At 40.3% G+C, this 23,434-nt stretch overlaps 1 protein-coding gene across 1 annotated transcript in view; it reads right to left on the reverse strand.

The window, feature by feature from the left end:
* The window catches only part of LOC110963064 (PEX5-related protein-like), a 58,790-nt gene that overhangs the window by 24,663 nt on the left and 10,693 nt on the right, over positions 1 to 23,434 (reverse strand). Inside the window, 9 exon segments of the mRNA XM_051953815.1 lie at positions 1,865 to 1,984; positions 6,127 to 6,225; positions 8,991 to 9,078; positions 10,693 to 10,763; positions 10,765 to 10,814; positions 11,869 to 12,078; positions 12,931 to 13,027; positions 13,029 to 13,046; positions 20,142 to 20,237. Of these exon segments, the coding sequence (XP_051809775.1) occupies positions 1,865 to 1,984; positions 6,127 to 6,225; positions 8,991 to 9,078; positions 10,693 to 10,763; positions 10,765 to 10,814; positions 11,869 to 12,078; positions 12,931 to 13,027; positions 13,029 to 13,046; positions 20,142 to 20,237 (849 nt within the window).

Genomic DNA, 23,434 nt, shown 5'->3' on the forward strand with positions numbered 1-23,434 from the left:
TGTGAAGCCACTTACTTCCTAACATCTCCTCCTTCTTTAACTCCAACACTAAAATAAGTAGGATGAACCAGAGCTTCCCAGACCGCCCAAAAAAATATCTTCAGAGATAGCATGCTTCCACTGTACCCGCCACCCCCCTCCAAGAAAATAAATGTGCATCTTCTATACAATAAACAACAGTAACTCTTTTCAAAGGGGGTGTGTGTCCCAAAAAATTAAAGTACAGCCTCTAGTAATCAGGCCAATGTCCACAGAATTTCCTCAATGTTTAACATGTCATCAACTTGAATTCTAAATGTACATAACGTAGCTGCACTCATGTCCATAGATGTCCTTTGTGCAACGCTTGAACTGAACGCACAAGCACCGCTGCATGTGTGCTTCACATCACTTGCATGTGTCCATTATTTGTCGTCTTTGTGTATCTCCTGAACATACCTCTGTGCCTCTGCACCGTTTTGAAGAGGTGGACCTTGCTATCATTTGTGACGCGCAGCAGCGCAGGAAAAAACATCCTGTAGGGAATCCCCTAGTGCCCTCTTTGCCTCCAGGAATTCTCGTCGCTTTTTTTCCACCGCGGGTGAAAAGTCTTCAAAAAAGTGTATGCGATTCCCGGAGGCGGAGATCTCACCCGTGTTTCGTGCACTCTGCACGATCAGCTGCTTATCCATGTAGTTATGGAGACGGATATAAACGATCCTCGGTCTCTCTGACCCTGTCGGAGTTGCGCCGGGCTGCGGTGACGTCTATCCATCTTGATCCGGTCGTTTTTCACTTTGAGATTCAGAATCTTTGGTATCCATGTCTCGAAGAATTCTTTAGCATTGTCGCCCTCTGTGCGCTCTGGCAGGTTGATCTTTGTATTGTTACGTCTAAACCTGTTCTCTTGGTCTTCTAGCCTCTGGATGGTCTCCCTCAGGCGTGCTTTGGTGTGTTCAAGTTTAGCTAGCAGTTGAGACGCTGTGTCTTCTGTGTCAGAGATTCTTTGTTCTGCGTCCTCCACTCTTCTCTCCAGAACTTTCACGTTCTCACACGCAGAGCTTACTGATTTGGCTATCTGGTCAAGTTTAGCGTCCAGCACGGAGCTGAGTTTAGCGAACACACCTTCAGTGATCTTTGCCACCAGGCTGTCAATTTCCTCACCTTCCGCCACTTTATCAGGGCCAGAGGCTTCTGGCAGTAGCTGAGTTTTTCATGTTTTCTGTCGTAGAAGGCGCTTGTTATCAGGTGTTTTCGCCCAGAGTTCGCACAGTGACATTACTCTCCTGGCTGCGTTATTTTTACAGCGTTATATTATCCCTGAAATGTTCAAAATTGTATCAGCCTGAGAGCTCTGTTCAGACGCTTCTACTCTCTCCGCATCACGTGACCCTCTCATGTCCCTTTGTTTCTATTTTGTGTCTCTTTGTGGCTTTTTGTGTCTCTTTGTTGTTATTTTGTGTCTCTTTGTTGTTATTTTGTGTCGCTTTGTTGTTATTTCGTGTCCGGTTGTTGTTATTTTGTGTCCTTTTGTTGTTATTTTGAGTACGTTTGTTGTTGTTTTGTGTCTCTTCGTTGCCTTTCGTGTCTGTTTGTTGTTGCTTTGTGTCTCTTTGTGGTAGTTTTGTGCGGTATTAACTGACTATAATCAGCTTTTTGACCCACCGGTGGGTTTCGTGGTTCCGAGTTAAACCGTCTCTGATCTTGGACTGTGAATCATGTCTGTTTGGTGATTTTTTTAAAGCCAAAATGCTTTTTAAACCCTTTGGTATTTCTGGGAGTTAAAGCACTAAGGCCTTCTACTTGGACAGGTAACAACAGACATGGTGGTTGTGAAGAAGCAGCTCGGTGTTTCAGGCCTCCTGCGGTTTCTCGGCAGCTTTACCTTCTCGGCAGGTGAGACGGTGGGCGGGATCGGACGCTGCTCCTCCGAGTCCTCCAGCCAGTTCCTCCGAGCCAGCTCCTCCCACTCAGCCTGCATCTTATCCCAGAACTCTGTGTCTGACTGCAACACAACAGGAAGCTTCATGTGTGATGAAGTTATTGTTAATGGGAAATAAAATGTTGAGGTGAAACTCCCTGAATGTTTGTCTCCTGACTGTTGATCACAGTAGCAGAATCTGGTCACAGCCAACTGTTTATTTTGGGATTTTTAGAATGAGAAATACAGAAGAAGGTAATTTATTAGAAATATCATGATTATGAGATCAGAACTTGAAGCTTCCAACATAGTGACACATCAGAGAACCGCCATGATCTGTTTGGCTTTCCTGGGGTTCAGAGGTTTGGTTTCTTAAAATTATTTGACTAACTTTACATTCTTTTTGTTTTTGTGCATCGTTTATTCTCTGGCTGAGCCTCAGTGGAGGTGAGGCCTCCACACCTCCATGTGTTCTGGCTTTCAGTAACAGCTGGATGAATGAACATGGAGCTCAGAGTGCAGCTGTTTAATGCAGCATCTTGGAAATAGTGGATCTGATCTGAAGCAGCTCCTCGTTAAAGCCTCAGCAGCAGACGAGCTGCTCAGTAACGTCTCTAAAATCCATCCTGCTGTTTGTTGGACCGAGGCTGTCAGAGTCCATCAAACAAGCCAGTGACGTCCACAGACTGGATATCTGTGAAGTCCTGCAGCCGGACAGGAAAAGCTGCTCCTGCATTATTACCTCATCTGATCCATCTACACACGATCAGCTGTTGATCCACACTTCATCCATTCATCTGATAATTACTGCACGTTTATCAGGAACCAGTTCAAAACACACATATATATATATATATATATATATATATATATATATATATACATATATACGTATATATATATATATATATATATATATATACATATATACGTATATATATATATATATATATATACGTATATATGTATATATATATATATATATATATATATATATATATATATATATATATATATATATACGTATATATATATATATATATATATACGTATATACGTATATATATATATATATATATACATATATACGTATATATATATATATATATATACGTATATATATATATATATATATATATATATATATATATATACATATATATATATATATATATATATATATACATATATACGTATATATATATATATATATATACATATATACGTATATATATATATATATGTATATATATATATATATATATATATATATATATATATGTATATATATACGTATATATGTATATATATATATACATATATACGTATATATATATATATATATATATATATATATATACATATATACGTATATATATATATATATATATGTATATATATATATATATATATACATATATACGTATATATATATATATATGTATATATATATATATATATATATATATATATATATATGTATATATATATATATATATATATATATATATATATACATATATACGTATATATATATATATATATATATATATATATACATATATACGTATATATATATATATATATGTATATATATATATATATATATATTCAAATATATATATATATATATTCAAATATATATATATATATATATATATATATATATATATATATATGACTGGATCCAAATACAGGAGCATTCTGGAAGAAAACCTGTTGGAGTCTGCAAAAGACCTGAGACTGGGACGGAGATTTATCTTCCAACAGGACAATGATCCAAAACATAAAGCCAAATCTACAATGGAATGGTTCACAAATAAACGTATCCAGGTGTTAGAATGGCCAAGTCAAAGTCCAGACCTGAATCCAATCCAGAATCTGTGGGCAGAGCTGAAGACTGCTGTTCACAAACGCTCTCCATCCAACCTCACTGAGCTCCAGCTGTTTTGCAAGGAAGAATGGGCAAGAATTTCAGTCTCTGGATGTGCAAAACTGATAGAGACATACCCCAAGAGACTTGCAGCTGTAATTGCAGCAAAAGGTGGCGCTACAAAGTATTAATGCAAGGGGGCCCAATAATATTGCATGCCCCACTTTTCAGGTTTTTATTTGTTAAAAAAGTATAAAATATCCAATAAATTTCGTTCCACTTCACGATTGTGTCCCACTTGTTGTTGATTCTTGACAAAAAATTAAAATTTTATATCTTTATGTTTGAAGCCTGAAATGTGGTGAAAGGTTGAAAAGTTCAAGGGGGAGGAATACTTTCACAAGGCACTGTAAAAATATATGTATATATATATATATATATATATATATATATATATATGGTCATAAACTTCAAGATATTCATGATGTCGAGTTCCAGTTATCTCTACAGCCCGTTTCAAACAACAGTGTTTCCAGTTTCATAAAAAGAATCTGATTGGTGTCATGAATTAACCTCAGAAGTTTCATTACTGAGCTAAAGATTCAACTGCTGGAGCAGAACTCCTGGAAAGAACTACACCATGAAGACTGAAGAACCAAGAAACTGTGAGGAAAGGTTGTTGAAAAACATCAGTCAGGACGATACAAGAACATTTAAAGTTCCTGAAGATCTCCTGGAGTCCAGTTAAATCCATGATAAGAAATGGAAGGAAGATGGAACATGAATAAATCTGACTAGAGCAGGACGTCCTCAAGACCTGAGAGACTAGAGAGGCCACCAAGACTCCTATGACTCCTCTGAAGGCCACCAAGACTCTATGACTCCTCTGAAGGCCACGAAGACTCTATGACTCCTCTGAAGGAGATAGAGACTAGAGAGGGAGGCCACCAAGACTCCTATGACTCCTCTGAAGGAGTAACAAGACAGGGATGAGTTAGGAAGGCCACCATCATCATGACGTGAAGCACGGTGGTGGCAGCATCATGGTGTTCCTCGGCAGCAGGTCCTGGAGGCTTGCAGAGGGTAAATGAATGGAGTCTTTTATTTTTTCTGACATTACTTTGTAAAACACACAGACGTGAAAGATCGTCTTTTTCTAAATTGTTAAAAAGGCAAAATTAAATTGACTGTTATTTTTTACCGAAAGGCTGTAAAAGTGGAAACTTGCAAGGTTAATGTTTTTTATGGACATTATTAAGGACCTAAACTCCTTAAAAATATTATTAAAAAGTAATATAATAAAATCTTACTTTGCCTGACTATTATATAAAATAAGGCGAGAAGCTTTAGTATTATTAACTGTTAATGAAAGTCATGACCTTTACAGAAATAAACATGGAAATCCAACCGATCTGAGGACCCTCTGAGCCCACTCGGTTCTTCTTTCTAACGTAGCTTCATGTTCCAGGTGACCTCAGTCTGCTCGTTGGATTAAAACCTAAATTCAGAAAGTGTCCGTCCTGATGAGGAAAAGCTTTTTAATCATCAGAGTGTCGCTGTGATTGGTTCACTGAGCCGAGAGACAGGATTGAAGAGCAGAAACTCATTGACACAAGTGTCTCGAATTAAACATCTGACGGAGAAAATCTGCACTTTAATCACCAACCGGCGAGTTCGCTTCACCTCCAGAAGAACGCTGGAACACCAGAATGATGGGCGCTTTTCAGAAATAGTTTGTACTTCATGTGTAAAAACTGATAGAAATAATTTCTGACAGAAAATAGAATTTATAAAAAAGGCTCAATTCATTGTCGATAGGAAACCTCTGTAAACTAATATTAAATCAATATTGAACCTGCACAGCTGCAGCAGAGTTCAGTTTGAATCAATGCAACACATTAGGAGACATCTGACTCCTGCTGCTGATAAAGACCATGCAGTGCAGTTGAAAGCTGCTGACTCCTGAATAAACCCGGAGGTCAGCTGAGGACGGTCACATGATCAGTAATAAATATAAACTGGAAGCTGATCTGAGGGCTGAGTCATTCATCTGAAGTTCTGCTGAGTCATGACGTCCTGGGAGGAGGTGAAGGAAGAACTCTGCAGAAATCTGTTTCTGAAACCAAAGCATCAAACTGACGGAAACATTCGACCTGGAACAGCGTGAAACACCTGAAGCTGACTGGTTCGACGTGTTCTCGACTGATGAGACATGGAATCATGTTCTCACTGTCAGCGAGTCACAGAACCACCAGCTGGGACAGAAACCGTCATAGACTAGAGATTTATTCAGGGTGCGACTTTGTTCTTTCTTAAAAGTGTCTTTGTACGAGGACACCGTCAGAGTTCGTACCTCGACAGCTGCCTTCGCTCTGACAAACTCGTCCTCCAGAGATTCGTTTTTGGCCAGCAGAGATCGAGTCCGACGGCGCTGTCTGGACGCCCCACAGTCCTGAAAAAACAAACACAGAAAGGTCGGCAGCGGAGACCGAAGCCAACCGGCAAACTTCAGAACAAAGTCAAAGCTGCATCTGAACAGACATTAATCACCTGAACCAACCAGCACCTCTGCAGGGAACGCTGCTTTATCCCACGCCCCCCGAACTGCACACAGTCTTTGTTAGATTCACTGTCTGGGAGCTTGTTGTTCCTGTTATCACCAGTAGAAGTCAGCCATGGTCTGGAGCAGAACCAGAACAGATATCTCATCTGGCCTGAGAACACCTCTGGATCCTTCAGGTGGAAGCTGGAAAACAGATGCATCCCTCCAACTATACTTCCTCTGGTGCAAGTCTTAGTGGCAGCAGAGGGAAAAGAGTCAAGAGTCCCGAGCCAGATGAGATATATGAACCTTCAGAGATCTGGTTCTCCTCCAAAGGAGGGAGAGCTGCAGTACTGCAGTATCAGTGGTGGTGCTGTAGTATCTGTAGTAGTACTGTAGTATCAGTCATAGTACTGTAGTATCAGTAGTAGTACTGTAGTATCAGTGGTGGTGCTGTAGTATCTGTAGTAGTACTGTAGTATCAGTCATAGTACTGTAGTATCAGTAGTAGTACTGTAGTATCAGTCACAGTACTGTAGTATCAGTAGTAGTACTGTAGTATCAGTCATAGTACTGTAGTATCAGTAGTAGTACTGTAGTATCAGTGGTAGTACTGTAGTATCAGTAGTAGTACTGTAGTATCAGTCACAGTACTGTAGTATCAGTAGTAGTACTGTAGTATCAGTCATAGTACTGTAGTATCAGTAGTAGTACTGCAGTATCAGTAGTAGTACTGTAGTATCAGTGGTAGTACTGTAGTATCAGTCATAGTACTGTAGTATCAGTCATAGTACTGTAGTATCAGTGGTAGTACTGCAGTATCAGTGGTGGTGCTGTAGTATCTGTAGTAGTACTGTAGTATCAGTCATAGTACTGTAGTATCAGTAGTAGTACTGTAGTATCAGTAGTAGTACTGTAGTATCAGTCATAGTACTGTAGTATCAGTGGTAGTACTGTAGTATCAGTAGTAGTACTGTAGTATCAGTCATAGTACTGTAGTATCAGTGGTAGTACTGTAGTATCAGTCATAGTACTGTAGTATCAGTCACAGTACTGTAGTATCAGTAGTAGTACTGTAGTATCAGTCATAGTACTGTAGTATCAGTAGTAGTACTGTAGTATCAGTGGTAGTACTGTAGTATCACTCATAGTACTGTAGTATCAGTAGTAGTACTGTAGTATCAGTGGTAGTACTGTAGTATCAGTAGTAGTACTGTGGTATCAGTGGTAGTACTGTAGTATCAGTGGTAGTACTGTAGTATCAGTCATAGTACTGTAGTATCAGTAGTAGTACTGTAGTATCAGTGGTAGTACTGTAGTATCACTCATAGTACTGTAGTATCAGTAGTAGTACTGTAGTATCAGTAGTAGTACTGTAGTATCAGTGGTAGTACTGTAGTATCAGTAGTAGTACTGTGGTATCAGTGGTAGTACTGTAGTATCAGTCATAGTACTGTAGTATCAGTAGTAGTACTGTAGTATCAGTCATAGTACTGTAGTATCAGTAGTAGTACTGTAGTATCAGTAGTAGTACTGTAGTATCAGTGGTAGTACTATAGTCTCAGTGGTAGTACTGTAGTATCAGTCATAGTACTGTAGTATCAGTAGTAGTACTGTAGTATCAGTAGTAGTACTGTAGTATCACTCATAGTACTGTAGTATCAGTAGTAGTACTGTAGTATCAGTAGTAGTACTGTAGTATCAGTCACAGTACTGTAGTATCAGTAGTAGTACTGTAGTATCAGTGGTAGTACTGTAGTATCAGTGGAACTGTAGTATCAGTGGTAGTACTGTGGTATCAGTGGTAGTACTGTAGTATCAGTGATAGTACTGTACTATCAGTAGTAGTACTGTAGTATCAGTAGTAGTACTGTAGTATCAGTGGTAGTACTGTAGTATCAGTGGAACTGTAGTATCAGTGGTAGTACTGTAGTATCAGTGGTAGTACTGCAGTATCAGTGATAGTACTGTACTATCAGTGGTAGTACTGTAGTATCAGTGGTAGTACTGTAGTATCAGTGGAACTGTAGTATCAGTGGTAGTACTGTAGTATCAGTCATAGTACTGTAGTATCAGTAGTAGTACTGTAGTATCAGTGGTAGTACTGTAGTATCAGTGGTAGTACTGTAGTATCAGTCATAGTACTGTAGTATCAGTAGTAGTACTGTAGTATCAGTAGTAGTACTGTAGTATCAGTGGTAGTACTGTAGTATCAGTCGTAGTACTGTAGTATCACTCATAGTACTGTAGTATCAGTAGTAGTACTGTAGTATCACTCATAGTACTGTAGTATCAGTAATAGTACTGCAGTATCAGTGGTAGTACTGTAGTATCAGTCATAATACTGTAGTATCAGTAATAGTACTGCAGTATCAGTAGGAGTACTGTACTATCAGTAGTAGTACTGTAGTATCACTCATAGTACTGTAGTATCAGTAGTAGTACTGTAGTATCAGTGGTAGTACTGTAGTATCAGTGGTAGTACTGTAGTATCAGTGGTAGTACTGTAGTATCAGTCATAGTACTGTAGTATCAGTAGTAGTACTGTAGTATCAGTGGTAGTACTGTAGTATCAGTGGTAGTACTGTAGTATCAGTAGTAGTACTGTAGTATCACTCATCATACTGTAGTATCAGTAGTAGTACTGTCGTATCAGTGGTAGTACTCAAGCTGACCTGTGTTGAAGATATGAAGTCCAGATCATCAAAACTGTGGATGTCGAAGTTATTCTTCGCTCGTGGATCAGTTTTAAACTCTGCAGACCTGAAGAAGAAGAAGAAGAAGAAGAAAACAGCTTCCTGTTAGCACCTTCTGCAGGCTGCACAGTTTATTACAGTCTGCAGCATTCAGAGTTTGTTTGAGAGTCTTTCGATTCTCTGATGGTGTTCAGTTCTGGTTCTGTCAGTTTGTTCTGTAAAATGTTTTCTACGAGAGTTTAAATCATCCAGTGGATAGAATCAGACATTTTACATTTTAGGAACATTAAATTATGACTCTATGAGAAATTTATTTTCTTTCAGAGTGAACGGTGTCTCCAGATGATCCTGGTTTCTTCTTCCATGGTCTCTAACAGTTCTTAGCAACCACCTACCAACATTAAAGTTTACCCACAATCACCTTTTACAGTTTTCTCTGATGGATTATCAGAAACAGAAACACATCCAGGGAACCAATGATTGGTTCTAGGACTTCATGTCAGAGACATTAACCTGCTGGTCTGATGAAGTTCTGATGCTCAGAAATGATGGAAAAAGTCCATTAATAAGTGATCAAACTGGACCCACCTCTACAGACTTCAAGGACCTGGAATGTTCTAAGTGAGACTAAACTTAAAGACTGGAATCAGGAAAGGAGAACGTCCCCTGGAGAAAGTTCTAGAGTAGACCTACCGACACCTGGAGAAAGCCCTAGAGTAGACCTACAGACAACTGGAGAAAGTTCTAGAGTAGACCTACCGACAACTGTAGAAAGTTCTAGAGTAGGCCTACCGATAACTGGAGAAGGTTCTAGAGTAGACCTACCGACAACTGGAGAAAGTTCTCGAGTAGACCTACAGACAACTGGAGAAAGTTCTAGAGTAGACCTACTGACAACTGTAGAAAGTTCTAGAGTAGGCCTACCGATAACTGGAGAAGGTTCTAGAGTAGACCTACCGACAACTGGAGAAAGTTCTAGAGTAGACCTACCGACAACTGGAGAAAGTTCTAGAGTAGACCGCCGACAACTGGAGAAAGTTCTAGAGCAGACCTACTGACAACTGTAGAAAGTTCTAGAGTAGACCTACCGATAACCGGAGAAAGTTCTAGAGTAGACCTACTGACAAATGGAGAAAGTTCTAGAGTAGACCTACCGACAACTGGAGAAAGTTCTAGAGTAGACCTACTGATGACTGCATAAAGTTCTAGAGTAGACCTACCGATAACTGGAAAATTCTAGAGTAGACCTACCGACAGCTGTAGAAAGTTCTGGAGTAGACCTACCAAAAACTGGACAGTTGTCGGTCGGTCTGATCTGACATAATTCATTAGCTGACGTATTCAATTAGTTCAACAGACAACAGTGAAAGAAATGCTTATACTCTCTTAATGGCATCGTCAATTTCTGAAATCTGATCCTTCAGTATGTTCATTGCTCAGGACTCAGGGAGATACCCTTTTTCACCAACTCTAGAACTTTCTCCAGGGGAAAGTTCTCCTCCATGGACTTCAAGGACCTGGAACTCTGGAAACATTCCCAGTATGAAGGTAGAACTCTAATCATTGATAAAGTTACTGGAGATGAAGAACCAGATGTTCTGAGGAATTTTAGGAGGATCTGGTTGACTTTAGTTGTGTTTTGGATTCTGCTGCTCTGAATAAACTCTGTGAAGCTTCTTACCACAGCAGTTCACTGGATGAGTGATGGGAGGTGCATCTCTTCTCATATCTCCTCCTTCGAACGCCGTCCTCCCACCTCCAGGTTCACCTCGTCCCATTTGTCCAGAGGAGACGACAGACTGACTGAACGAATAAATGAACATGTTCCGTTAACGGCAGCTTCTTTACGTAAAACACTGGAAGCAGACTTTTAATTTCTGATGAAACAAACAGAACGTCTGATTATTTCTGTCAGATGAAGACCAGCTGAACCAGAACACGAGGACTCAGTGTTTTCATGGGTTCTAAAGAGTCCCAGAAACTGTAAAAGGACACTGAGGTGAAACAGGAAGTCAGGTCCTCATCAAAATAAAAGCTCAGATTAAATGGGTTTTAACTCTCCACTCACTGAGTTCAGAGTTTTTAACGAAATGAGCAAACAGTTTTCAGAGTTTCTGACGAGCAGACGTCAACGAGGAAGGTTTCTATCGAGGGTTTAGGTTTTTATGGAGGGTTTAGGTTTTTATGGAGGGTTTAGGTTTTTATGGAGGGTTTAGGTTTCTATGGAGGGTTTAGGTTTTTATGGAGGGTATTAGAAACAAGAGGTAAAAGATCACTAGGACAACCACTGGTGTAACAAAATGAAAATGTGTTCTGTTCATATAAGGAACACAACAAGCAATAGAGTAAACTGACTAAATAACCGTGTGGACCTCAGCTGGTCCTCATCCATTGTACTGGTGCTTCTATTCAATGTCTCAGGTTTGTGATTAGTTTGCCTTAAAGTTAATTTCTGTCTTCGTTCTGAGCCGCTGGTGACAAACTGGGGTCTCGTCAGGGACTGAAAATGTGGTAAAGATGAAGTTTGTCGCTGCTTCTTCTGGAACAGTCAGCAGTAATAGGTTGGTTGGTGATACTCATACCTTTTTCTTCTACAGATTTTCTTTCTATATCTTTGAAACAGACTAAATGACAGACATAAAACATAAAATAAAGTTAAAAGCTGGCAGCTGTGGGTCTGTTGTGCAGCAGAAGCAGCTGTGAACTCAACCTCTGGCTGTTATAATGTGGAAACATCAGTCTGGAACCCAGGTATAGACCTCATCACAGACGTTCCTCAGTGAAATAATGTGATCTTGTGGACAGAGTGAGACTCTTCAGGAGGTGGCTGGCAGTCGTAGAGGTGTTGGTGGGTTACCTGAGTCCAGTGAGACCCTCTCAGGTGTTCTGGGACTCGACAGGTGTTCCACCTCCACCTGGATCAGCTCCGTCTCGTCGGCTCTCGTTCGGTGCCGAGGACTCTTGGAGCTTCCCTTCCTTCTCAGAGGGCTTCTCTTCCTGCTGCCCCTGGTGCTGCCCCCGGTGCTGGGCTCGCTGAGGTCCACCAGGTCCAGCGCTGTGGTCAGAACTGCAGGGTGAATCATTAATTAATCAAATGACCAGAAAGAGTCTAAAATTGACTGAAGGATCCGAAATACACACACAAACAGATGTTGTTCTTAAGCTAATGCTAATTATGACTAGCATTACCATTAGCATTAACATTAGCAGTAGCTACAGAACAACATCATCTGCTTGACATGCTGTTCTGTAGCTAATGCTAATGCTAGTCATATTTAGCATCCTTTAGTTTAATAAACTGCTGGATAAGAATCAGAAAGTTTCATTTGCTAAATCTTTGATGAATTTGTTTCTACTTCTTCATTCTTGGATGAATTAATTGCAGCTTCACTGGTTTGTTGTTTGAACATAATTTCAGACTGCAGTCGCTCCTCGGCCGCCCAGGCGGTGACAGTTCCTATGTAAATGAGGCGGCGCTAAACGAAGCTCCCCACAGGGAGGTCAGAGGTGTTAATTAATGGAAGCTGCAGCTGACAGATGGAGCAGCAGGAATGAAGGACGAGGACATAAAGTTAGAGCAAAGAGAGACGGAGGTCACAGTGAGACAGCAGGAGAACCAGGACAGGTGAGACTGAACAGGTGTCAGCTGATCTGACAGGCAGGGAATCAAGCCCCGCCCACTGCTGAGGTAACCAATCAACATACAGAGGCAGATTCTGAGATTCTTCAACAACCAGATGTTTGGTTTGTGTCTCTCAGCAGTTTTAGTATCAAAAACACAACGAGTTAAACCAGTTAAAGTTTAGAAACGAGAACCTCTCGTCAGAACACTTGAAGAACACATGATGTCTGGGTAAAGCTGCTGAGAAACACCTGAAGAACACATGATGTCTGGGTAAAGCTGCTGACTCTCAGTTACCTGCTGCGTTGGAGCTGATTGGTCGGACTGACGAGGCGTCGCTGCGACTCTCCGACAGGAAGTCATCGATGGAGGGGCTCAGCAGGGGGCGACTCTCCCTGCTGCTCCCCGACAAGCTGGAGGCAGAGAACAGGAAGCGTTCCATCAACGATAGATCAACGTTAGATCAATGTTACATCAACATTATACTAACGTTACATCAATGTTAGATCAAAGTTACTTCAACGTTTTATCAACGTTACATCAAATTAGATCAGCGTTTCACTGTCAATATTAGATCAACATTCCATCAACGTTAGATCAACGCTCCATCAGTGTTTGATCAACATTACAACAATGTTCACTTTCGACTAGGGCTGGGTGATATGGCCAAAAAATAAAATCTCGATTCTTTTAGTCATCTTGGACGATTACAATTTTAATGGATTTTTGTTGTTTCTTTGCGGTCTGTTTGCTATGGCTAGTGCTAGCCATGCCGCACTCCCGTAGCTGCCAGCACTCTTCCCATTCTTTAGGATGCCTCTGCTGGAGGTGCTGAAAGAGGTTAGTTGTGCTGCTACTCTTCGTTTTCACAGTACTTTTGCAAACCTTGCACATGACTGTAGTTTGCTCTGTGTCAGTCTTGTCAAAGTCGAACCACTTCCATATAATCGATGTAACATGAGGCCCTTTTCTGGCGACCAACTCTTCGTCTGCTGTTCTGTCCGCCATGACGGGGGTGTGAGTGTTTTGGTGGAAGGAGATGAGAGGCGGAAGCAAACGCCAGTGCACAAGTCGTGAAAGGCAGAAGAAGAATCTGTAATGTTATATATTTAGGCTCGCCTGGATTTTACGATTTGGCAAATTTTCAAATCGTCAGGTTTTAAAAAGGTAAATTAATCGAATTAATTTGATTTATCGCCCAGCCCTACTTTCAACATTAAATCAACGTTTCCCTGCCAACATGTCAAACAACTGAAACTTCTTTGTTTATTTTTGTGTCTCCTTTTGTTGTTCTGAGTCGTTTTGGTTGTTTTGCATCTCGTTAACACAAGTTTCATTTTGATTCTTTTTGGTTCCTTTTGTTTAATTTTGATTCATTTTGGTTCTTTTTGGTTCCTTTTGTTTCATTTTGGTTCCTTTTGATTCCTTTTGGTTCCTTTTGGTTCCTTTTGATTCTTTTTGGTTCCTTTTGATTCTTTTTGGTTCCTTTTGGTTCCTTTTTATTCTTTTTGGTACCTTTTGGTTCCTTTTGATTGTTTTTGGTTCATTTTGATTCTTTTGGTTCTTTTTGGTTCCATTTGGTTCTTTTTAGTTCCTATTGGTTCCTTTTGATTCATTTAGATTCTTTCTGGTTCCTTTTGGTTCCTTTTGATTCTTTTTGGTTCATTTTGATTCTTTTTGGTTCCATTTGGTTCCTATTGGTTCCTTTTGACTCATTTAGATTCTTTTTGGTTCCTTTTGGTTCCGTTTGATTCTTTTTGTTTCATTTTGATTCTTTTTGGTTCATTTTGGTTCCTTTTGATTCTTTTTGGCCGTTTTCGTTTTGATTATTTTTGTTCTTTCAGTTTTCAGAACACTGGCTTTAATGTTAGTTTTTCTCGTTGTTTTTTCTCATTTTAAACATTTTCTTCATGTTCTTGGTGGGAGTTTGCATTTATTTGTGGGTTTTACATCATTAATCTGTGTTAGTAGCAGTTTTCTTGTGTTTCACGTTTTAAAGTGGCTTCGATGCCGTTCAGAGATGATTTAATCTGAACTCGCTCCTGAACCTCTCTGACTAAAGTTTCTGCTTAAAGGAGATTCTTGACGCTGTTTTCTTTGTGTTTTTTTTTTAATTAAAGGACTGGGATGGGTGGTAGTCTGGTGGTGGGCGCAGAAAGGGGGTTGCTGTTGCATAAGTGATATTTTAAAGTGTTTATTACATTATTTTTACTAAAACACAGTAAACTCTTATTCTGGAGGCTCTCTGCAGTCTTTAATGTATTTTTCTGGCAGCAGATTCTTCCATGTTTGCTGCAGTGCAGTGATTCAGTCTTTCCTCCACTAACACCCCTAAAACTCTTCTGTTTGTCTTTTTAATTAATGAAGGAGATAATTTGTCAGAGAACTCGTTGCTGTTTGTGTATGGAGGTAATATTCTGATCGTCTCATCAGGACATCGCTGCTGTGAAGTCGAGGCAGGAAGCAGCAGAAACATCAGCTTCATGTGTCGTCGGTGTTTTGGTTTTCTGAACAGGAAGTGCAGCTGATTTAACCTGATCACAGATCAGCGCCTGATAATCCTAATCCGCGCTGCCGTGTTCGTCCACATGTCGGCTGGAAACTCACATTTAATCCAGGAAGAGCAGCAGAAACCGTCCAACCAGAAGAGAAGAACCACCAGGATGTTCACATACAGGAACAAGAATGGACCAATAGGAGGTGAAGCTGAGCGTTGACGTAAATAAAGCAGGTAAAGGTCAGAAACAGCAGGACCGTCCTCTGGGTGAAGCTTTCCTGTTTAGTCTCCTTCAACATGAATCAGAGCCAGGATGAAGATCTGGATCTGCTCCAGACGCTTCATTAAAAGACTTAGAATGCAATTTACTGACTGAGATAAAACTTTAAATATTATTTTGATGGTCGGTGCAGAAACGTTGCATCAACTAATTCTGTGAGGAACGAAAATTAAAACTCCTGCAGCAGTTGATTTTGAAATAAATTCATGTTGAACTAGAGAAGCACTCGGAGAGCGCAGACCTCCGCCATGCCGTTTGTCTGTGTGTGTGTGTGTGTGTGTGTGTGTGTGTGTGTGTCTGTTTGTCTGTTAACAGCATAACTCAAAAAGTCATGGACGGATTTTCACCCAATTTTTACAGGATGTCCGGAAGAACAAAAGTAACAATCGATTAGATTTTGGAGGTGATCCGGATCACCGTCTGGATCCAGGATTTTTTGAAGGTCGAAGGACAATTGAGAAATGGCCGCCATCTCTCAATTGTTTTGTGTCACTTTGTGATTGTTTTGTGTCCCTTTGTGGTTGTTTTTGTCTCTTTGTGGTTGTTTTGTGCCTATTTGTGGTTGTTTTGTGTCTCTTTGTGGTTGTTTTTGTCTCTTTGTGGTTGTTTTGTGTCTCTTTGTGGTTGTTTTGAGTCTATTTGTGCTGTTTTGTGTCTATTTGTGGTGTTTTTGTCTCTTGTGGTTGTTTTGTGTCTATTTGTGGATGTTTTGTGTCTCTTTGTGGTTGTTTTGTCTCTTTGTGGTTGTTTTGTGTCTATTTGTGGATGTTTGTGTCTCTTTGTGGTTGTTTTTGTCTCTTTGTGGTTGTTTTGTGTCTATTGTGGCTGTTTTGTGTCTCTTTGTGGTTGTTTTTGTCTCTTTGTGGTTGTTTTTGTCTCTTTGTGGTTGTTTTGTGTCTATTTGTGGCTGTTTTGTGTCTCTTGTGGTTGTTTTTGTCTCTTTGTGGTTGTTTTGTGTCTATTTGTGGCTGTTTTGTGTCTCTTTGTGGTTGTTTTTGTCTCTTTGTGGTTGTTTTGTGTCTCTTTGTGGTGTTTTTGTCTCTTTGTGGTTGTTTTGTCTCTTTGTGGTTGTTTTGAGTCTATTTGTGGCTGTTTTGTGTCTCTTGTGGTTGTTTTTGTCTCTTTGTGGTTGTTTTGTGTCTCTTTGTGGTTGTTTTTGTCTCTTTGTGGTTGTTTTTGTCTCTTTGTGGTTGTTTTGTGTCTCTTTGTGGTTGTTTTTTGTCTCTTTGTGGTTGTTTGTACCTATTTGTGGTTGTTTTGTGTCTATTTGTGCTGTTTTGTGTCTCTTTGTGGTGTTTTGTGTCTCTTTGTGGTTGTTTTTGTCTCTTTGTGGTTGTTTTGTGTCTGTTTTGGTTGTTTTGTGCCTCTTTGTGGTTGTTTTGTGTCTCTTTGTGGTTGTTCTGAGCCTCTTTGTGGTTGTTTTGTGCCTCTGTGGTTGTTTTGTGTCTCTTTGTGGTTGTTTTTGTCTCTTTGTGTTGTTTTTGTCTCTTGTGGTTGTTTTGTGTCTATTTGTGGCTGTTTTGTGTCTCTTTGTGGTTGTTTTTGTCTCTTTGTGGTTGTTTTTGTCTCTTTGTGGTTGTTTTGTGTCTATTTGTGGCTGTTTTGTGTCTCTTTGTGGTTGTTTTGTCTCTTTGTGGTTGTTTTTGTCTCTTTGTGGTTGTTTTGTGTCTATTTGTGGATGTTTTGAGTCTATTTGTGGCTGTTTTGTGTCTCTTTGTGGTTGTTTTTGTCTCTTTGTGGTTGTTTTGTGTCTATTTGTGGATGTTTTGTGTCTCTGTGGTTGTTTTTGTCTCTTTGTGGTTGTTTTTGTCTCTTTGTGGTTGTTTTGTGCCTATTTGTGGTTGTTTTGTGTCTATTTGTGGCTGTTTTGTGTCTCTTTGTGGTTGTTTTTGTCTCTTTGTGGTTGTTTTGTGTCTGTTTGTGGTTGTTTTGTGCCTCTTTGTGGTTGTTTGTGTCTCTTTGTGGTTGTTCTGAGCCTCTTTGTGGTTGTTTTGTGCCTCTGTGGTTGTTTTGTGTCCCTTTGTGGTAGTTTTTTGTCTCTTTGTCGTTGTTTTTGTCTCTTTGTGGTTGTTTTGTCTCTTTGTGGTTGTTTTGAGTCTATTTGTGGCTGTTTTGTGTCTCTTTGTGGTTGTTTTTGTCTCTTTGTGGTTGTTTTGTGTCTATTTGTGGATGTTTGTGTCTCTTTGTGGTTGTTTTTGTCTCTTTGTGGTTGTTTTGTGTCTATTGTGGCTGTTTTGTGTCTCTTTGTGGTTGTTTTGTGTCTCTTTGTGGTTGTTTTTGTCTCTTTGTGGTTGTTTTGTGCCTATTTGTGGTTGTTTTGTGTCTATTTGTGGCTGTTTTGTGTCTCTTTGTGGTTGTTTTGTGTCTCTTTGTGGTTGTTTTTGTCTCTTTGTGGTTGTTTTTGTCTCTTTGTGGTTGTTTTGTGTCTGTTTGTGGTTGTTTTGTGCCTCTTTGTGGCTGTTTTGTGTCTCTTTGTGGTTGTTCTGAGCCTCTTTGTGGTTGTTTTGTGCCTCTGTGGTTGTTTTGTGTCCCTTTGTGGTAGTTTTTTGTCTCTTTGTCGTTGCTTGTGCCTCTTTGTGGTTGTTTTGTGTCTCTTTACTGTGATGTGTCTCTTTGTGGTTGTTTTGTGTCTCTTTGTGGTTGTTTTGTGCCTATTTGTGGTTGTTTTGTGTCTCTTAGTGGTTGTTTTTGTCTCTTTGTGGTTGTTTTGTGTCTATTTGTGGTTGTTTTTGTCTCTTTGTGGTTGTTTTGTCTCTTTGTGGTTGTTTTGTGTCTATTTGTGGCTGTTTTGTGTCTCTTTGTGGTTGTTTTTGTCTCTTTGTGGTTGTTTTGTGCCTATTTGTGGTTGTTTTGTGTCTATTTGTGGCTGTTTTGTGTCTCTTTGTGGTTGTTTTTGTCTCTTTGTGGTTGTTTTGTCTCTTTGTGGTTGTTTTGTGTCTGTTTGTGGTTGTTTTGTGTCTCTTTACTGTGATGTGTCTCTTTGTGGTTGTTTTGTGTCTCTTTGTGGTTGTTTGTGTCTATTTGCGATTATTTTGTGTCTCTTTGTGGTTGTTTTTGTCTCTTTGTGGTTGTTTTGTGTCTCTTTGTGGTCGTTTTTTGTCTCTTTGTGGTTGTTTTGTGTCTCTGTGGTTGTTTTGTGTCCCTTTGTGGTCGTTTTGTGTCTCTTTGTGGTCGTTTTTTGTCTCTTTGTGGTTGTTTTGTGTCTCTGTGGTTGTTTTGTGTCTCTTTGTGGTTGTTTTGGTCTCTTTGTGGTTGTTTTTTTCTCTTTGTGGCTGTTTTGTGTCTCTTTGTGGTTGTTTTTGTCTCTTTGTGGTTGTTTTGTGTCTCTTTGTGGTTGTTTTTTCTCTTTGTGGTTGTTTTGTGTCTATTTGTGGCTGTTTTGTGTCTCTTTGTGGTTGTTTTTGTCTCTTTGTGGTTGTTTTGTGCCTATTTGTGGTTGTTTTGTGTCTATTTGTGGCTGTTTTGTGTCTCTTTGTGGTTGTTTTTGTCTCTTTGTGGTTGTTTTGTGTCCCTTTGTGGTCGTTTTGTGTCTCTTGTGGTCGTTTTTTGTCTCTTTGTGGTTGTTTTGTGTCTCTGTGGTTGTTTTGTGTCCCTTTGTGGTCGTTTTGTGTCCCTTTGTGGTCATTTTGTGTCTCTTTGTGGTTGTTTTGTGTCTCTTTGTGGTTATTTTGTGTCTCTTTGTGGTTGTTTTGGTCTCTTTGTGGTTGTTTTTTTCTCTTTGTGGCTGTTTTGTGTCTCTTTGTGGTTGTTTTTGTCTCTTTGTGGTTGTTTTGTGTCTCTTTGTGGTTGTTTTTTTCTCTTTGTGGTTGTTTTGTGTCTATTTGTGGCTGTTTTGTGTCTCTTTGTGGTTGTTTTTGTCTCTTTGTGGTTGTTTTGTGCCTATTTGTGGTTGTTTTGTGTCTATTTGTGGCTGTTTTGTGTCTCTTTGTGGTTGTTTTTGTCTCTTTGTGGTTGTTTTTGTCTCTTTGTGGTCGTTTTTTTCTCTTTGTGGTTGTTTTGTGTCTCTGTGGTTGTTTTGTGTCCCTTTGTGGTCGTTTTTTATCTCTTTGTGGTTGTTTTGTGTCTGTTTGTGGTTGTTTTGTGCCTCTTTGTGGTTGTTTTGTGTCTCTGTGGTTGTTTTGTGTCTTTTTGTTGTTGTTTGTCTCAAAAGCTGTGTTAAAATTTGGATTTATTAAGAACTTGTGGACAAATTTAAATGTGTTGTTTTTCTTTAAAAATGTAAAAGTTGTGTTCAAATACAGCAACACTTGGAACAATCAATAATTCAGCTGTTAAATTAAATGAACAACTTTTATTCTAAAACTACTTTAACAAACACTTTAATGAACTATCCAAACAGTTGGAGATTAGTTTAATACCTAAACGCATTAATCTGCTGGAGTCTGAACCTTCTGTCTGGATTCAAACTGAACTCCTCTGGATGGACGTTGGTTGGATGAAGGTTCATTCTGCAGCTGCTTCTATTGATTGTTTTCATCAATTCATTGATTATTTTCCCAACAATAATTACTCAAACCAATCAACTGATCTTCAGTGTATTTGGTGACTGATGCTAGTTGGTAGCAGCTCTGCTTTAAGGGACGTTCTGGAACATCTAAACCTACAGGACGACCAGACATTCTCCTCCACCACAGTCCTGAAGGTGGAGATGTTTGATCTGAACAGGTTTCAAACAGACAGAAACAAAAAGTAAAACTCTGAGCAGATAAACAACATGGTCGTCATGCCAACCTTGGTTGTCACGGTGAGGAGGGGGTTTCCTTCAGAGGACGCCTTTTTACCGGGAAGCTCCTTCAGCACCATGGCAACGACCCTTTCCCCTGTGCCCTACAACAGGCAGATCGACAGGTTCACTCGTTAATCTTCACAGCAGCGTTCTGTGGGAGGAACACCCGCCGTCGGAAGTCTGAGGAGCTTCTACATGCAAAAAAAGTCATTCAAAGTCTCCTAAATGACCTGCAATTAGGCAAAGTAGCAAAAAAAACATAAAACATGACAAAATATCTGTTTGAAACCTGTTTACATTCTCCAAAATGAGCTTAAATGTCACAAACGACTTCAAATTGGTCCAAAGGAGGGAAAAATGCCAGAAATTGCTCAGAATTTGTTCTGAATGACTTGAAATTTGTTCAGAATGATTAAAAAATTTCCAAGATGACCTGAAACAGGCTCAGAATGACCTGTGAATTTCACAAAATGGCTTAAAATAGTTTTAAAACAAATCTTACAATGACCAAAAATGTGCCCACAGCACTCATGAAGCACCGAAGCAGCGTACTAAGCTTTCCTCTAAACGATCTGAAACCCGCTTAGAACCACCCATAAACTACTAAAGGAGCTGAAACGTCTCAGATGACTTATAATACACTGCTCAAAAAATTTAAAGGAACACTTTTTAATCTAAGTATTGCATCAAATCAGTGAAACATGTGGGATACTGATCTGGTCAATAAGTAACTGAGGGCTGTTTAGTCAGTTTCAGCTGCTTTGGTGTTCATAAAATTAACAACAGATGCACTAGAGGGGTAACAATGAGACACCCCCCAAAACAGGAATGAGTTTACAGGTGAAGGCCACTGATGTTTTTTTCCTTCCTAATGTTTTCTGACTGTTTTTCACTAGTTTTGCATTTGGCTAGGGTCAGAGTCACTTCTGGTAGCATGAGGCGATACCTGGACCCTACAGAGGTTCCACAGACAGTCCAACTCCTCCAGGATGAAACATCAATGCGTGCCATTACCAGAAGGTTTGCTGTGTCTCCCAGCACATTCTCAAGAGCATGGAGGAGATTCCAGGAGACAGGCAGTTAGTCTGGGAGAGCTGGACAGGACTGTAGAAGGTCCTCAATCCATCAGCAGGACAGGTATCTGCTCCTTTGTGCAAGGAGGACCAGGATGAGCACTGCAATAGCTCTACAAAATGACCTCCAGCAGACCACTGGTGTGAATGTCTCTGACCAAACAATCAGAAAGAGATGAGAGTGGTCTGAGGGCCCAGCGTCCTCTAGTGCCCGCTGTGCTCGCTGACCGGCACCGTGGAGCTCGGCTGGCATTTGCCATAGAACACAGGAATCTGCAGGTCCACCACTGGTGCCCTGTGCTTTTCACAGATGAGAGCAGGTTCACCCTGAGCGCATGTCACAGACATGAAAGGGTCTGGAGAAGCCGTGGAGAACGTTATGCTGCCTGTAACATTGTTCAGTGTGACTGGTTTGGTGGTGGGTCAGTGATGGTGTGGGGAGGCATATCCATGGAGGGACGCACAGACCTCTACAGGCTGGACAATGGCATTCTGACTGCCTTTAGGTATCAGGATGAAATCCTTTGACCCATTGTCAGACCCTACATTGGTGCAGTGGTCCTGGATTCCTTCTGGTGCACGACAATGCCCAGTCTTATGTGGAAAGAGAACTCATGCAGTTCCTGGAGGATGAAGGAACTGATACCATTAGCTGGCCCCCACGCTCACCTGACCTGAATCCAATAGAACACCTTTGGAACATTATGTTTTGTTCCATCAGACACCATCAGGTTGCTCCTCAGACTGTCCAGGAGCTCAGTGATGCCCTGGTCCAGATCTGGGAGGAGATACCCCAGAACACCATCCATCGTCTCATTCAGAGCTTGTCCCGACATCGTCAGTCTGCATACAAGCACATGGAGGCCATACAAACTACTGAATACCATTTTGAGTTGGTGTCAAGGAATTTCAGAAAGATGGACCAGCCTGCCACATCAGTTTTTCACTTTGATTTTGGGGTGTCTTGAATTTAGCCCTCCTGGGGGGTTGATCATTTTCATTCCATCAAACAATGTGGCACTTTTCATTCCTAACACATTATCCAGTCCATATCAATGTAAATATCCAGTTTGTTTGTTTTTGAAATATGATGTGTTTTCAAAGTGTTCCTTTAATATTTTTGAGCAGGTTGTAAGAATTGCTTCGGGTTTGTTCTTGAAGCGGCTCAGAAAGATTCTAAATGTCCAGAAAGACTTCAGTCTCTGCAGACAGTCTGCTGCTGTCAGGCCAGCAGCTCCTAATCAACCAATCAGCCAATCAATCAGGCGTTTCCATGGAGACGCATCTCTGGCATTGATCAGCTTCAGCTGCTGGAAGCGAAACTGATTCTAATTATTCACCTGGTCTCAGATCAGCTCAACGTCTCCTCAGGGTTCAGAGATTCAAGTCCAGCAGCAGAAATTTCATCTTAACCCACTGTGGATCATTTTAACCCACTGTGGATCATCTTAACCCACTGTGGATCATCTTAACCCACTGTGGATCATTTTAACCCACTGTGGATCATCTTAACCCACTGTGGATCATCTTAACCCACTGTGGATCATTTTAACCCACTGTGGATCATCTTAACCCACTGTGGATCATCTTAACCCACTGTGGATCATTTTAACCCACTGTGGATCATCTTAACCCACTGTGGATCATCTTAACCCACTGTGGATCATCTTAACCCACTGTGGATCATTTTAACCCACTGTGGATCATCTTAACCCACTGTGGATCATCTTAACCCACTGTGGATCATCTTAACCCACTGTGGATCATTTTAACCCACTGTGGATCATCTTAACCCACTGTGGATCATCTTAACCCACTGTGGATCATCTTAACCCACTGTGGATCATCTTAACCCACTGTGGATCATTTTAACCCACTGTGGATCATCTTAACCCACTGTGGATCATCTTAACCCACTGTGGATCATCTTAACCCACTGTGGATCATTTTAACCCACTGTGGATCATCTTAACCCACTGTGGATCATCTTAACCCACTGTGGATCATTTTAACCCACTGTGGATCATCTTAACCCACTGTGGATCATCTTAACCCACTGTGGATCATTTTAACCCACTGTGGATCATCTTAACCCACTGTGGATCATCTTAACCCACTGTGGATCATCTTAACCCACTGTGGATCATTTTAACCCACTGTGGATCATCTTAACCCACTGTGGATCATCTTAACCCACTGTGGATCATCTTAACCCACTGTGGATC

This window comes from Acanthochromis polyacanthus, chromosome 9, assembly GCF_021347895.1.
Source record: "Acanthochromis polyacanthus isolate Apoly-LR-REF ecotype Palm Island chromosome 9, KAUST_Apoly_ChrSc, whole genome shotgun sequence".
Classification (NCBI taxonomy): Eukaryota; Metazoa; Chordata; class Actinopteri; family Pomacentridae; genus Acanthochromis; species Acanthochromis polyacanthus.